The sequence below is a fragment of the Anomaloglossus baeobatrachus genome, chromosome 4 (genome assembly GCF_048569485.1).
Source record: "Anomaloglossus baeobatrachus isolate aAnoBae1 chromosome 4, aAnoBae1.hap1, whole genome shotgun sequence".
NCBI classification, from domain to species: Eukaryota; Metazoa; Chordata; class Amphibia; order Anura; family Aromobatidae; genus Anomaloglossus; species Anomaloglossus baeobatrachus.
Window position 1 is genome coordinate 656,766,507 of NC_134356.1, and position 17,537 is coordinate 656,784,043.

The window sequence follows — 17,537 nt, forward strand, 5'->3', positions numbered from 1 at the left end:
GGCAGGCATACATACATACATACATACATACATACATACATACATACATACATGAGCACTGCTAGGTTTATACAGGACAGTATTGTGGGACCCTGTTGCTTTGTTGTCGGGGTGCGGGGTCCGGCTGCTTGTGACTGTATAGTAAGGCAGGAACTTCAGACTCTTTTGGTTTTGGTAAAGCTGTGATTAATGACACTTTGCAATGAACTGTGTTTTTGAGTTACTTGTAACTATATCGTGGCCATAGTTTGTGCTAGTCCCGAGCTGATGCTGTAGTGTGCTATAATTTGATGCTTATGGGCTACAATGTGAAACCTCTTACCGGCCGTCTCGGACACTGGGCCGGTCTCTCTGCTCCACCTGCACTTGCACCTGATACCGTCATACGTGGCACCCTGTATGCAGCACTTGTGCAGTAACCCCCTCTGTCTCCCTCACGCTAGGCGGTGTTTACAGATCTGGAGATCTTAGCGGCGTTGTTTGCAGCTGCCATTCATGACGTCGACCACCCTGGAGTTTCCAATCAGTTTCTTATTAATACAAGTAAGTGGATCCAGCGTCTTGTGCAGATAAAGAGCTTATGTCCTGTGTGTGTGAATGAAAATAAAAATCCGCTGCACAAATGGCTCCGGGGCGCCCGCCACAACGCAGAACATCTGTCCTGTAATACCGGGGGTCAACATCTGCGCTCCTCCGTATGTGTAATAACTGGAGTTGTAGGATTAGAGCAATGACTGCAGCGCTGTATCACACGCCATAATGAGCACACTGACTCCAGAGAGCCACTGTACCGCCACAGTGCGGAGTATACCGAGGAGCATCCACTGTACCGCCACAGTGCGGAGTATACCGAGGAGCATCCACTGTACCGCCACAGTGCGGAGTATACCGAGGAGCATCCGCTGTACCGCCACAGTGCGGAGTATACCGAGGAGCATCCGCTGTACCGCCACAGTGCGGAGTATACCGAGGAGCATCCACTGTACCGCCACAGTGCGGAGTATACCGAGGAGCATCCGCTGTACCGCCACAGTGCGGAGTATACCGAGGAGCATCCGCTGTACCGCCACAGTGCGGAGTATACCGAGGAGCATCCGCTGTACCGCCACAGTGCGGAGTATACCGAGGAGCATCCGCTGTACCGCCACAGTGCGGAGTATACCGAGGAGCATCCACTGCCGCTGTACTGCCACAGTGCGGAGTATACCGAGGAGCATCAGCTACCATGGACAGTGGAAAAAGCAGAGCACCGTGGGGTAGTATGGAAAGATGTAAAGTTGCCTTAATTCAATAAACAGTGCATTTCAGGGTAGAATTAACCCCTTCATTAGGTTATAGTATGATCTGATGAAGAGGTTAACCCTACTCTGAAATTTTATAGTCTGTTGAATATTGACGAGGGTTAATTCTCTCCCAAAATCTGTTTTGTGTGCCCTGATGAACTGTGTTAATCTTACTCCAAAATGCATAATCCATTGTATGGTGCTGATGGAGGGTGACCTGAAATGTGTCGGTGAATGGGGTTAGTCTGATCCTAAAATGCGTAATCCATTGTAATATGCAAAGAAGGAGTTAATCCTAACCCAACATTCGTAACCCATTGTATTGCCTAATGAAAGGGTTAATTCTACTCCAAAATGTACAATCTGTTGTATGCTGGGGGCTAATACTAGCCTGAAATGTATCATTTGTTGTTTGGCATGATGAAAGTTGGTAATTTGCCCCCCAAAATGCGTCGGCTATTGTATGCCTGATGACAAGAGGCTGAAGCTTTGTAGTTTAATTGGTCTAATTAAGGGGACTAAACCAAACCCCGAAACCGCATGTATAAGGACCTTATCTACAGGGGGTAGGAGGTTAGTGCTACCGAAAAATGCGTGGGGAATTAAAGGCCTTGAAATAGGGGATTTAATCACAATATATAGTGCAGGGTTTATTGAATGGCCTGAAGATAACTTCAACCCCAACATACATAGAACTTCAAAACGCGTAGTCAGATTTGTCGTAGGCCCCATGACGACTCTCCACATGCCCTGCAGAGCGCTTTCTGTGGGGACTCGCCGGTCACTCTGGAGTCCACACGTTCAACATTCTCCTTTTTCTGACACTTAGATTCAGAGCTGGCGCTGATGTACAATGACGAGTCCGTGCTGGAGAATCATCACCTGGCCGTGGGATTTAAGCTCCTGCAGGAAGAAAGCTGTGACATTTTCCAGAACCTGACGAAACGCCAACGTCAGACGATGAGGAAGATGGTGATTGACATGGTAATAAGCCTTCACATGTTGGGGTCCTGCTGACTTCATACCTAGCAGGGAGGTCCGCGGAATAACCAGGCGTGACTGCGGCCTCCACATCTTCCTATAAATCCTGGTATTAGGTTTTCCGAAAACACTTCCCAGGAGGAAATTATGTGGACACACCCCAACACACACACACCTAATTATCAATGGGTCAGGCCCTGTGCCAACATGGTCTGACTAACACACTGACCGCGTATTATGTACTGTTATCTTGTATTCTACTCCAGAGCTGCACTCACTATTCTGCAGGTGCAGTCACTGTGTACATACATTACATTACTGATCCTGTACTGATGCTGAGTTACCTCCTGTGTTATACTCCAGAGCTGCACTCCCTATTCTGCTGGTGCAGTCACTGTGTACATACATTACATTACTGATCCTAAATTACCTCCTGTATTATACTCCAGAGCTGCACTCACTATTCTGCTGGTGCAGTCACTGTGTACATACATTACATTACTTATCCTGTACTGATCCAGAGTTACATCCTGTATTATACTCCAGAGCTGCACTCACTATTCTGCTGGTGCAGTCACTGTGTACATACATTACATTACTGATCCTAAATTACCTCCTGTATTATACTCCAGAGCTGCACTCAGTATTCTGCTGGTGCAGTCACTGTGTACATACATTACATTACTGATCCTGAGTTATATCCTGTATTATACTCCAGAGCTGCACTCCCTATTCTGCTGGTGCAGTCACTGTGTACATACATTACATTACTGATCCTAAATTACCTCCTGTATTATACTCCAGAGCTGCACTCAGTATTCTGCTGGTGCAGTCACTGTGTACATACATTACATTACTGATCCTGTACTGATCCTGAGTTACATCCTGTATTATACTCCAGAGCTGCACTCACTATTCTGCTGGTGCAGTCACTGTGTACATACATTACATTACTGATCCTGAGTTATATCCTGTATTATACTCCAGAGCTGCACTCACTATTCTGCTGGTGCAGTCACTGTGTACATACATTACATTACTGATCCTGAATTACCTCCTGTATTATACTCCAGAGCTGCACTCACTATTCTGCTGGTGCAGTCACTGTGTACATACATTACATTACTGATCCTGAATTACCTCCTGTATTATACTCCAGAGCTGCACTCACTATTCTGCTGGTGCAGTCACTGTGTACATACATTACATTACTGATCCTGAGTTACCTCCTGTATTATACCCCAGAGCTGCACTCACTATTCTGCTGGTGCAGTCACTGTGTACATACATTACTTATCCTGTACACAATTTACTGACGCTACCTTTGCTTTTTTTAATGGCTGCAGCGGCGCAGGCTTTAGCTAAATGTCCATTTTTACCACTGGTGAAGCACGTCCGCTCTTTATGAAGCTCGTATTTTACCGTCTCAGGTCTTTATCAGTAAGAGAAAAAGAAGCAGTCATTATCACCCTTGGCTTATGGACCAGTCCTTTTCTTGCAAGCAAGTAACTTTTTGCCAGTGCCCCGCCGGCCCATCGCTGTCGGCCATACGTTCTTTTGCCCAGGTTTGCACTGGTACAGGAAGCTTTTCCAGGATCTGTTCTAGGATGACATTTTCCGGCACTTGTTGAGCTGTTTTTCCCTCTGGAGAAATCCATTTTCAGCTTAGAGAGCTGGGGGTGTCCGTCTCTCCACGCCCTTCCTTGTCCTGGGATCTTTGGAATGATTCTACCTGTATATTGTAGCATCTCAAGATGGCAGCTTTGGTAGCTGTCGGCATCCTCAGTCCTCACTTGGCTGTAAAAAAAAGATCCCGGCACTCGAATGTACATTCAGTCCATTCCGTTGATTCTCCAAGAGGTAAATAAAGTAACGTATTGGATTGAATATATATTTGAGTGTCGGGTTCTTCTTATTCTGAGCTGCCTTTCACCGTGCACCGAAATGTCCTAGGATGGAGTGCCGATTACCTGTTAGATCTCACTTGGCTTTATGCTGGGCTTTGCTGGTCAGAAAGGGGCTAAATGAAGGACCCATTGCTCTTCAGTCCACTTACAGTGGGTATGGAAAGTATTCAGACCCCTTTAAATTTTTCACTTTGTTTCATTGCATCCATTTGGTAAATTCAAAAAAGTTCATTTTTTTTCTCATTAATGTACACTCTGCCCCCATCCCCCATCTTGACAGAAAAAAAACAGAAATGTAGAAATTTTTGCAAATTTATTAAACAAGAAAAACTGAAATATCACATGGTCATAAGTATTCAGACCCTTTGCTCAGACACTCCATATTTGTCACATGTTGTTCATTTCCTTGTGATTCTCCTTGATGTTTCTCCTCCGTCACTGGATTCCAGCTGTGTGTAATTAAACTGATAGGACTTGATTTGGAAAGGCGCACACCTGTCTATATAAGACCTCACAGCTTACACTGCATGTCACACCAAATGAGAATCATGATGTTAAAGAAACTACCCAAGGAGCTCAGAGACAGACTTGTGGCAAGGCACAGATCTGGCCAAGGTTACAAAAGAATTTCTGCAGTACTCAAGTCTCCTAAGAGCACAGTGACCTTCATATATAATCCTTAAATGGAAAACGTTTGAGACCACCAGAACTCTTTCTAGACCTGGCCGTCCAGCCAAACTGAGCAATCTTGGGAAACGAGCCTTGGTGAGAGAGGTAAAGAAGAACCCCAAGATCACTGTGGCTGAGCTCCAGAGATGCAGTAGGTAGATGGTAGAAACTTCCACAAAGTCAACTATCACTGCAGCCTCCACCAGTCGGGCCTTTATGGCAGAGTGGCCCTGACGGAAGCCTCTCCTCAGTGCAAGACATATGAAAGCCGCATAGAGTTTGCAAAAAACACATGAAGGACTCCCAGACTATGAGAAATAGGATTCTCTGGTCTGATGAGATGAAGATAGAATTATCACCAAAAAGTTCTAAGCGGTATGTGTGGAGAAAACCAGGCACTGCTCCTCACCTGCCCAATACAATCCCAACAGTGAAACATGGTGGTGGCAGCATCATGCTATGGAGATGTTTTTCAGCTGCAGGGACAGGACGACTGGTTGAAATTGAAGAAAATATGAATGTGGCCAACTACAGAGATAACCTGGAAGAAAACCTCTTCCAGAGTGCTCTGGACCTCAGACTTGGCAGAAGGTTCACCTTCCAACAAGACAATGACCCTAAGCACACAGCTAAAATAACAAAGGAGTGGCTTCAGAACAACTCTGTGATCATTCTTGACCGGCCCAGCCACAGCCCTGACCTAAACCCAATTGAGCATCTCTGGAGAAACCTGAAAATAGCTGTCCACCAACGTTCACCATCCAACCTGACGGGACTGGAGAGGATCTGCAAGGAAGAATGGCCCAGGATCTCCAAATCCAGGGGTGAAAAACCTGTTGCATCATTCCCAAGAAGACTCATGGCTGTACGAGCTCAAAAGGAGGGTGCTTCTACCCAATACTGAGCAAAGGGTCTGAATACTTATGACCATGTGATATTTCAGTTTTTCTTGTTTACATTTGCAAAAATTTCTACATTTGTTTTTTTTCTGTCAAGATGGGGGCACAGAGTGTACATTAATGAGGAAAAAAATGAACTTTTTTTGAATTTACCAAATGGCTGCAATGAAGCAAAGAGTGAAAAATGTAAAGGGGTCTGAATACTTTCCGTACCCACTTATGTGCTTGAACCACTGTGTCAGATACTTTCAGATATGACCGTATCATCAATCGGTGATAGTTTGGTAAAATGAGCCATATTGAGCAGAAACTGATGAAACCGTCCATCCCTCCTCGCCTTCTTCAGCTTCTTGTTGCCTCCATTGCGATGTGCTGCTCCACTATTTTTTTTCTTTTCTATATTGCTCGTGTTCACGGTAGCACCTTTCGTCCTCCTTTCTACGTTGGTCACTTAGCTCTTGGCTTTGAACCCTCCATACCAGTAGTTCCTCCATGTTTTCTGTCAATCCTTGCACTCGCAGGTGGATTGATTCCTTTCGCAGCTGCAGCGCCCTCCTCTGGATCAGTAGGTGCACACACTTCAGTTTGGGTGCCTTCCATATCTGATGCAGAGATGTCTTTAACAGCGGGGAGACGTCTTGCCAGCTTAGGTCTCCTTTATGCGCTGAGATCATCTAGAAAATGAAGTCTACATATATCTTCTAGAGCCTCCTCTTCCTCACATTCACTGAGACTTTGTTTTTGTTTTGTTTTTTGCCTTCTGCTTCTTTGGTCCGATTCTGTTTATATATGTGACATTTTCTGTGTTACTTCCCCAGGTCCTTGCAACAGATATGTCCAAACACATGAGCTTGTTAGCGGACCTGAAGACAATGGTGGAGACCAAAAAGGTGACCAGTTCTGGTGTCTTACTGCTGGATAATTACACAGACCGGATACAGGTGAGTGCCAGGGCTGACATATTGGGTGGGATGTAGGTCTTATGCATTTTATGATTCTCTGGGTCAGAGGAAGAACATCTCATGAAAACAGTCTACCTTCCCATTACCGCGTCAGGAGGTACGGCAATGGCTGCCTCAACTGCTTTTTATCCCACAGATATTACTCTTAACGGGATGTGCCCTTTGCTTCTTTCCTCGTTTGCAGGTCCTCCGCAATATGGTGCATTGTGCCGACCTCAGCAACCCTACCAAACCACTTGAGCTGTATCGTCAGTGGACGGACCGCATCTTGGAGGAGTTCTTCAGACAAGGAGACAAAGAGCGAGAAAGGGGGATGGAGATCAGTCCCATGTGTGACAAGCACACGGCCTCTGTGGAAAAATCACAGGTGAGCTCGATGGATGGGGAGATTTGTGGATTGATGGATAGATGGATGGAGGGGTTAGGTGGTTGGATGTATAGAGGGGTAGGTGGATGAATTGATGGACGAAGGAATATGTGAATGGGTGAGTGGATGGATGAAGGGATAGGTGGATGGGTGGCTGGGTGGAGAGATGGTAGGTAGGTGGATGGTTGGAGGGGTGGGTAGGTACGTGAATGGATTGATGAAGGGGTAGATAGGTGGGTGGACGGAAGAGTAGGTAGGTAGGTGGATGAATGGGGAGGGGTGGGTAGGTAGGTAGGTGAATGAATGGATGAAGGGGTAGATAGGTGGGTGAATGGATGGAGGGGTAGGTGGATGGAGCGGTAGGTAGGTGGATGGATGGAGTGGTAGATGGATGGAGAGGTAGGTGGATGGATGGAGGGATTCTTGGATGGATAAATAGAGGGATAGGTGAAGGGTAGGTCAATGGATGGAGAGGTAGGTTAGTGGGTGGATGAAGATGTTAGGTGTATTGAGGGATGGATGGATGTAGGAGTAGGTAGATGGATGATAGAGGAGTACGAGGATGGATGAATGGATGGGTAGATGAAAGAAGAGGTAGATTTATGTATGTTTATGCAATAGATGGATGAATAGGCATATAGAGTATGAGAACGGCAGATATAAGCTGGGTAGATAGATATGCTATAGATCGATAGTTGTGCTATGCATGGACAGATGAATAGATGTCTAGATATGGGATATTTTTGGTACATAATTTTCATTACTCATGCCACCATTTTAACTTCTTGAAATGTAAATACAGCATATAGGCACTAGCCGCTCTTTGGTACAGACCCACTATATATGTTACTGCTATAGAGAGAACATAAGGAAAGCTGGGTGATGACCTGTGTAGCCGGCGTGTCCTCCATTTCTTCATCACCCGGTTCATATATTTACAATGTAGGAAGCGAGTAGACCGAATTACTGTATATAACTCTCATAGGACAGATGATTAGTTACCTGTGTCTCCTGCTCACAAACCTCAGCCTAGAGCCGAGCTCCTATTTTCAGCCAGGACGTTACTGGTTACCTCCTGAATAATATAATACCGCCATCGTCTCCCAGTCCTCACATGGGGTCACATCACAATGCCAGCAGAACATTCACAGGATGTTTTGGCCTGAGATGAAACAGCCTGGATGGGCATCATGATGTCCTCTGTCGTCACGTTTCTGTACCGCTGTCCAAGTACGTGTGCTGAGTCACAGCGCGAGATCCAGACGTCCGTGTCCATTGCCAAGTCCCAGCTGGAGTTCTAACCCCGTGACTACGCGGCCCGTGATATATGGCATTGGCATGGAACTAATGTGATCACTCACAGGATCAAAGCTGAGACGTCGGCAACGAGAATCTTCCAAAATGATGCCATTCACTGCAGAGGCCAAGGGTTTTTTTCTTTTCATCCAACGTTTTTGAGTTTGTCATCTTTTACATTACGGTGAAATTAGAAGAAGCTAGGACAACTCGTTTTTAGTCTACAATGGGGACATCATCAATGAGAAAATTCATCACTGACAGTGGTCAGATATGAGCCTATATGTCCTACCATCAATGATTAAACCATGTGAAGCAGCACATCATACAATGTTGGAACTGTATCACCCATTTATCAATGTCCAGGGGACGCAGACCTCAGACCGGTGGCAGTTCTGAAACCTCATCCGTCCTAATCAGCGGGGCTTAGTAAGTGACCTCAAGGGCCCTAGCCTAAATAAAAAGACCCTACTTATCCTAAAGCACTCGCCCAGACAAGGGCAGTCCACATCAGACCCTAATGTGAGTAGGCCCTATATTTGCCCCATTTGCCTCCAGACGCATTTCTTCCTCTCGGGATCATCAGGAGAGACCATAATCACAGTATGAAAAAGGGTCATTGTACAATATCCTGGTGGTGGATATTGAAGGAACTAGAAAGAAAAATGGCGCAAATAGGATCTTATCCTTATATGTTGGAGAAGGACAAAACGTGGAAATGCTCACCTGGAGGGGTTGTGCATCGATCACAACCACTAAAACCAGTATGCAAGTAACAGCTGTTGTATTCCTCATGGGAGAATGTCACAAACTGCAGATGAAAGGGTTAAAAACCTGCGCTGATGTGTAGAAAAGGATCAGTCCGACATCTCTGGAAAGTGATTTATTATCCTACATGTTTCAGACAAGAATCTCCTTCTTCAGGAAAAAAAATCTTATATTTTTTTTTTCTGAAAAAAGAGATTCTTCTCCAAAGCACGTAGAACAATAAATCGCTATCGAGGCATCCCTCACTGATCCTTTTGTTCACGGCAGCGTGCTCTTTAACCTTAGGTGATGGATATGGCAGTTGGTACCAACCGGCAGTTCCATTTTTGTATGATGTGCTGCTGCACATGGTCTATCAATGATAGTAGGATATATAGTCTCATATATCTGACCCCTGTCAGTATAAATATAGGGAATTCTATGGTCCTACATTGTTGATAAATTTGTCATAAGTCAATTTATAATTTTGGTACTAAATCTATCCATTTTTGTAGTGGGCATAAAAAGTTTTTAGCTCCTGTCTAATCAGGTAATTTTTAAAAAAATTTTTTTTACTAAATTTGTCTATTTTTAATTCGGAGGTAATTTAGGAGACCATTGGATTTCATTTGAAACCCTCTATTGCTTGAGTAATAACTTTACGATATAGATTACTCATAGGTTTATGGATTATCCTCATTTTCTCACCCCATAAATGGTTACATTAGGTCATGAATGACTAGGTAGTAGGTTGGACTCTAGAACCATGGCCTCTACTAAAAGGACATGTTTCAATAGAGGAATGAGTTGGAGACCAATCCTGATAACGCCCTTCTCCTGAAGGGATGTAACCCATCCAACTCAAGTTTAAAGTCAAGGAGAGTCAAGGTATCCACCATACACATTTGTTTCAATAGATGCCATCAGTATTGACTGGATCCGCCAACATGACTATAGTACACGAGGGTAACCGCGAATTGGCTGTTTGATGTGAAGGCACCAAGGAAGGGATTGTTGAGGTTTCATTTGCACCCATCTTCGGTTGCTGCCCAAAATTAGGTGACCATCTTAACAGATTGTGTGACTATCCTGTTTTTTTGAGAAATTGGTTGGCCATCTTCAAATTGGCCAATCATACAACATTGCTCACTAATTATCTGAATGGTTTTACAGTAGATGGAGCTAATGAGCTACGAGTTTTTCAGTTGGGGAGGCTCTTCATGTTGCCGCCAATATCTATTTGTGCATATCAAGAAGAATCCTTCTCCAGTTGAGGGAGAAGTTTTACCGATACTCTTGATTTGGCAATAATGTAATGGATTTCTGTTCATTTTTAGGTTGGCTTCATTGATTATATTGTCCACCCCCTGTGGGAAACGTGGGCGGATCTTGTACACCCGGACGCACAGGATATCCTGGACACGTTGGAGGACAACAGGGATTGGTACCAGGGCATGATCCCCCAGAGTCCATCTCCACCACCAGATGACCAGGATAAAGATGAAGAATCTTGCATCGATAAGTTCCAGTTTGAGCTGACGTTGGAGGAGGAAGCAGAAGAATCTGACAAGGACAGAAATAGCGGTGTCGAGGAAGAAGAGTGTCCTCTACAAACCCCAGACATCTTGGAGCACCATCCAGAAATCGAGGAGGACACGACGACACAAGAAGGAGCAGTAGAACAGACTGACGACTCCTCGGAAAACACATCTCCGGTGGAGTCCTGAACCTTATTGACACTTAATAAGACGTAACTTAATAACACAAATAACAATTTTACACGGAGATCAAAATGTGGTTTATTTCCAATTTCATATTTATTTATTTTTTTGCTTTTTTTTTTTTCTTTTATCTTTTTTTTTTTAGTTGTACTTTTTTTGTACTCTCAAGGGGAACAAACACAATTACTGTAGATTCAGATACTTTGCACAGAATAGGAGTTTGTTGCCATAAGAAAGTTACAACACACTCTACAAAGAAAAAAAACAAAAACTGTAACTTATTTTTATTTTCAATACTTTTTATTCCTTTAAAAAAAAATTCTTTCCCTTTTTTTTCGAACGGATGCAACAAGGAAAAAAACAAGTTTTTATTTCTATATATTTGCGCATGCAGAGATAAGCCATTTTTTTTTCTGGGAAAAAAAGAAAAAAAACCCATTTGAGAACTAAACCGAAAAAAAACAAAAAAAAAAATATAAGTAATTTTTCTTTAATTTTATACAGTGGAATGTTGTCATTTATTTTTATTCTATTTTTTTTTTCTGCTTTTTACGACTACAAAAGAAAATCCTACTCACTCGGCCAAGCTGGGGTCACTCCTGTGGATTATAATGTTTTGTTTTTTTTTGTTTTTTATATGTGTATTTTTTTTTTTTTTTAATTTGCAGGGGTGAAGTAGGAAACACAAGGACTGTGGAAGGGGTGTGCCTTTTATGTATGTGTAATTTCTGTGTCTGTGTGGCAAAATTGGCGCTTCATTGGCAAAGCCTTGAACAGGAGCGGAGCTACAAGAGTCCAAGGTCCTCGCGACATATACAAAATGCGTAACACGGTGCTTAGATTCTCCCGAAAAGGTGGAAGGAGATGATCTGTCACCCTCTGTTTGGTAGCCAAACTGTAACTGAATGTGGAAATCCTTTAGCCTCCAACAGACACATTTTTTTTTGTTTTTTTAATTTTATTTTTTTTTTTTATAAAATATATAAAAAAAAATGTAAAAAAAATAGTAATATTTTATTTAAATCTATCCTCTTTACTCTCGTAACATAGATATATCTATATATATATAATATATATTTTATAAATGCTTATAATTTATCGATCGCCTTCTCTCATGAGATTCACGTCGACGCCATAGATTTATAGGAGGGTGCAGAGTGAGCAGAAAATGAAAAAAGTAAAATAAAAAGGACTAATAGACGGGGAACAGAATGATTGTCAATGATGTAAAAGCCTCTTGCAGCTTGGCTGAAAGTCTTCCTCAAGCGTACTTTTTTGTTTATTTGCACGTACTGGCAATACACTCGGTTTTTTTTTATTTGGAGACTGCAAGCTGCAAAAGTGTCTGTGGGATATAACCTGTTGACTTTCCACCAGCAGTTTGTTTGTTTTTTTTACATTTTTTTATGTTGTATCGTGGGGTTTTTTTTTTTTTTTTTTCTTTTTTTTTATATTTCTTGTATTTGTTTACGTTGCCAAAATTCTTGCAAATCTGTAAGCTGCGTCTATGAAAGAATGATTTTTCCGAAATTTGTTTTTGTCGTCCCAAATCTTTACTACCATAGGTAATATCACTAGAAATTATTTCGTAGAAAGTCGTGATTTTCCTCTGCCAAGATAGAGGAGAGTTAATGCGGTTATACACTCTGCTGGCTTTCTGTTAACTCTCAGGTTGCAGACCCGAGCATCTGTCTGCTGCCATCTGTGTGCGTAGAGAGTCTGCCCTTATGGCCGGTGTCAGACTGGTGAGTATCGAGTCGCATCACCCTGCATGGCCTGCCGCTTTCCAGACCGGGGCGTGCATCTGCATATAATTCTCTCCTGTCCGGAGAGCGGCAAGCCTTGGCGGGTTATGCTACTCAATTCTCACGCGAGTCACTTGCAAGTGTGACCCCGACCTCAGACTTTCCTTTCGGGAGTAGCTTAGGCTATCAGATAAGGCCATTCTCTTAACCCTTTGCTATAGTGTTTTTGTACTCTCTAGACCTTCTTTTTTTAAACTTTGGGCTCTGTACTGGACTAAGCCAAAGGAACTAAAATATATTGATAATAGGTGTAGAGTTAGACCTTATTGGAAGTCTTAGAATTGAACAATATTGGCTATGACCAACAATTGTCCCTATTACGTCTCTATAGATTCCAAGCTGATGTGATTCGGTGGCAGCTTTATTTTTTAAGCCCCGTAATTGTCAATCCAATGACTAGAAAGCTGACATTACTCTCATGTTACTCAGTTTTAGAACCATCTTTTACATCAACCTAATGTTCATCGGTCTCCACCGATATCGGGACCTCAACAGACAGTATGGGGGATAGGGATAAGGATTTGACATGTGTGGTTTCAGGAGATTCCGGGAATGACCGGATGGCATTGGCTCTCTCATAGAGGACATAGGAGCTCTCGGCAGGACGAGTTCTCCTGTGTTGGCAGAAGTCGGCCCCACCCCCATCTTTGAGCCAACAGCCTGGGTATCTTCAGATTGGAGATCTGATTTGCCCTGTCCCCCAGTTGTCATGGTGAATATTTTCCTAAATAATGGTTAAGCCAAGTTGACCCCCCCCCCCTTTTTCAATTACTTATTCGGATATTTACCCTCTTGAGAAGCAGCTTACAGACCGAATATATATATCTATTGTATTTATCGCTCCATCTGCCTTAAGCCAAAATTTATTTGCCATAATCTCACAAATCATTCGTTCTGTGTTTATTTTATGTGAAAGGGCTGTCCGGGGGCAAAAGAGTGAAGAGTTGAGCAAAAAAAAAATAATTTACAAAAAGCTTCCTTTTTTTATGTTACTATTTGGCACATCACTGTGTGTTTTATGCTTTACTTTTTGTGTGGCTTTCATCCTTCCAAAGAATATAATTACAGAGCATTGTACATAGGGACTGAGCCTACGGAGGACGCTCCGCGTGCCCCAAGTGTCGGGTAATGTGGTTGTACGACTGCGGAAATGAGAACTTTGTGAATGTTGTTATTCTGAGAGTAGACAGCTGGCAGGGATCATATGAATGTCCACTCATTTTATTTTAAGAGGAACTGACAATAGATTCATGCTGCCTGATCCATGGGCAGCACCAATTAGACACTGGCGGCATTAAGTTTTACTCTAAAACACAGCGCCATTTACCAAACCTACTTGGAAAAGTTGGCTGAGAACCATGCCTCGAAAATGACTAGACAGAGGAAGGTCTTCGACGGTTTCTTCCTGCCCCATGCTCATAGAGAGGTCTCTCCATAGACCGACAAATCTTTCTTTCTGGGAGTGTATAGACTGGAAGAAGCCACCAGGGACCAACCTTGGACTAGTCATCTGGCCAACTCAACAGCCAGTACCGGAATCATGTTGCCTGTGGCTGTTGCTAGGTTCCCTATAGCAATGCACTTAAGCCAGTTTTTTGGGTTCAAGACCACCAAGGTCTCGGAGATGGGCCACATTGCCTTGCGTTAAGTTTCTATCTATGAAAGATCTAAGTTTTGCACTTTATGTCCTCTTTCTATAAGTTCTACACTGCAGCCTTTCCTTGTGACACTGACCTGTATCGAGGAATAGATCAGCCATTCACCGTCATGGATGACCTGTCCACCGCCTCATGTTGTCTGGTGTCTTCACCGTCCCTGTGCTCGTCTTTCATTTCATTCCAAATGAGCGTACGGGCACTAAAATGACTTTGTATATGTATGACTGTGCGCTACCATGTCCTGGAATTTGCACGCCTGTAAACGTTGTCCTAAATGTTTGAGTCGACCTAGTATATTACTAAGTGTTTTACTGTCGATCATTCAGAATATAGTTGACCCCAGGTTATGTCAGCAGGTAACAAGAGAATTTTTAGCTTTTTCATGTGTGGATATTAATGTATTAGATTATAATATTTCATGGGCTGTTTTGTATTTTTAGTAAAAAACAAACAAAAAAAAAGCCAATTGAGACAGAGTCCAGCAATGTCTGAAAGGGCTAAGTGATATAAAGATCCCCCCCAATCTGTGATTACTCCATTCATCTACCTAATGCTCAGAAGGTACACCATGGATAGATCTTTCATCCCCCTATATTTGGGGTAGTTAGTTTAGTTGTACGACAAAGCATTGACATCTGTCGCTAAACTTTTTTTAAAGGGCATCGTACATAAACTGTGTGTGTGGAATATTTGCCCTTTGGCACTGTTGGTAGTCCAAGCCTGAATCCGCAGCGGATGACCTAATTGCAACACTTACGGGTTAAAAGATTATCAAAACTTTTGTCCCAAAAAAGTCCCAAGATACACATTGGGAAAGTTCTGGGAGAAGTTTCAAAAATGTACTCACATTATTTATATGCTATAACTCTGATCTCTATTCACTTGGCAGATGAATGTAACTTATTATCCCGTTAGCTGCCATGGCAGACTCTTTGAAAAGTATGTCAATTCTTTTTGTTTTTTAATGTACTTAGTTAATAGTAAGTAAAGGAAAAAAAAAAAAACAAAACTATGCCCTCATGATCATCACTTTATATAAATATGTGAATGTGGCACAATGTCCGCCATATTCCTGTCTTTTGTTTTCCTAGCCAGCTGGAATTTTCATGTTCATCTTTACATTCACCAGGTTCTTCCTGCGTGATAAACAAAGAAGGTCCCAGTAACCTTCTGGCGCCAATTGATGAATTATGTCAAGGTGTCTAAATAGAGCAAGGCCCTTATTAATACTGGGAGACACCAGGGAAGCATCACAAATAAGGCATAGTTTATAGCGGGCGACCATATTTTCACGTCTTACTCATTAATTAATCAGTGAAGGATGGATATATCCATTCTTTTGTATTAAAAGCTGAACATAGTTTTACGGTTGGTCACTTCTAAAAAGAATTATGATTGTTGAGTTACAAAAGCCTTCAAAATTACATCTAACAAGACTATTCTTTTGGACCGTATTGTCTGATTTTGCTAAGGACATTGCATCTCACCAGTAAATCAGTGTGATGCAGTGTTTTAACTATAAGCATTATTAGATGCTGCTGTGTGACATTATATAAATCTATTACTTTACGTTGTAACCCCACTCTAAGCATTTGGTGTTTAATATTATGTTTGAAAGTGTAAACAAAGAAGAAAAAATGCATTATAGAGTTGAATAGTCAACTTGACCTTGGATTGGGGCTTGTGTCGTACCCATGGCGGTTCCACCACTTGATATTCAGCTGACTGACCATGTATCAGTCTTGAACAGGTAGCTTGTTGGCCTCTTAAGCTGCTGAGCATTTGCCACTGTCTCTCGTCTGTCATTTCATCCTTATAGGATTTAAAATTTAAAATGTTGCTGCAGATAAACAATTATTACCAAAATCCCCAAACTTCTTGTAGGGTTGATTGTTTCGTTTTTGTTTTTTCTTATGTGTTTTACCTTTCTTTGTCCTTTTATGGGTCATTGATGTGTAATATTTGAAGCAATTAGGTGACTTCCATCACCAGTGAGGGGGCTGCAACATCTCCTCACCCTCCAGTGTGGGATATGAAGAGCGTTGACAATTTGTATTTGTTAGGATGAAAGACAAACATTGATAAAAAAAAATATATATTACGATGAAATGCCATTTCTGTACACAGTACTGTAGCAATTTGTTTTTTTTCTATTTTAGCCATCACTTATTAACTAACTCTTTCAGCCCCAGAGGGACTGTACAACGGTGCGTTGTGGAAAGGTCTCCTTGGGGCTGTGTAGAGTTTCCCCTCTGCTCTCCTGGAAGGAAGGAGCGGAGCTTCCATCTCCTACATCTGGCAGCGGAGGGGTTAAGCCTCAATTGAATCCTTTAATGGTTCTTGTACAGTTTTTTTTTTTATTCCGTTTTTGCGAGTGGTTTAAAATTAATGAACAAAATATTAAAAAAAAAAAAAATGGAAATATAATGAAATTTTTGTACATATGTAATGTTAAGATTGTACATTTCTTCTATGGGTGGGCGCCTCACATTTGAGAGGTGCTGATACTGTCAATGCTCCTGGTGAGACACATAGCTGCATTCTATGTATATTTATATGGTGTAATATAGACAAAATTGAGAATTGTAGAGTCGTTATTTCTGAAATTGTTGTATCACATTGCACTGTCCTCTGTACCTTACCAAATCATGAATTACAGCTTCTGAACTGAATCATAAACCACAGCTCGAGTCTCTGTCTATTCCCGAGAAGTCTGTGCCTTGGACTGTAGCTATAGGGGGTGCAGAGGTTTAACAATGCGCCCCAGCCTGGTGCCTTAGGGGCTCGTCTGTCACATACGATAGGTGAGGGAGGCGCTATTCCGAATTGTGCATTGGGACCCAGAGTTTTAAAGATGAGCTTGGGTATCAGCAAAGATCTAATAATATCACGACATCCATTCATCGGTAAATAAACCTATAAATACATGGAGTTACAGAGTCCACAAAACTGTATAAAATTATATATAAATAAAAATATATACATAAATAGGTAATTTTTATTAAATATCAATTAGAAAATAAATTTTTATTTATTAAAATAAAAATAAATAAATGTGGTCTGGGGTGAAGACAAAAATGAGGGGGAACACAGAGGAGCTATCATAGGTAATGAATCATCTTGTATAATGTCAGATTAGTGCAACTGTATCAAAAACAGGGAGTAAAATATTCACTGTGGCCCTTTTTACATTTTTTAAAAAAAAAAAAAAAAAACCAACCTGACCCCATTTTTTTATAACT

The 17,537-nt window shown here is 42.1% G+C and overlaps 1 protein-coding gene across 4 annotated transcripts in view; it reads left to right on the forward strand.

Moving 5' to 3' along the window:
• The window catches only part of PDE4A (phosphodiesterase 4A), a 1,076,361-nt gene extending 1,059,387 nt beyond the window's left edge, over nucleotides 1-16,974 (forward strand). For all 4 annotated transcript variants that reach the window (XM_075346506.1, XM_075346505.1, XM_075346508.1 and 1 more), the window contains 5 exons: nucleotides 444-543; nucleotides 2,113-2,267; nucleotides 6,558-6,680; nucleotides 6,886-7,068; nucleotides 10,449-16,974. In XM_075346506.1, the coding sequence (XP_075202621.1) occupies nucleotides 444-543; nucleotides 2,113-2,267; nucleotides 6,558-6,680; nucleotides 6,886-7,068; nucleotides 10,449-10,838 (951 nt within the window). In that variant the 3' untranslated portion in view covers nucleotides 10,839-16,974. The remainder of the gene's footprint in view (nucleotides 1-443; nucleotides 544-2,112; nucleotides 2,268-6,557; nucleotides 6,681-6,885; nucleotides 7,069-10,448) is intronic.
• Nucleotides 16,975-17,537: the final 563 nt, after the last annotated feature.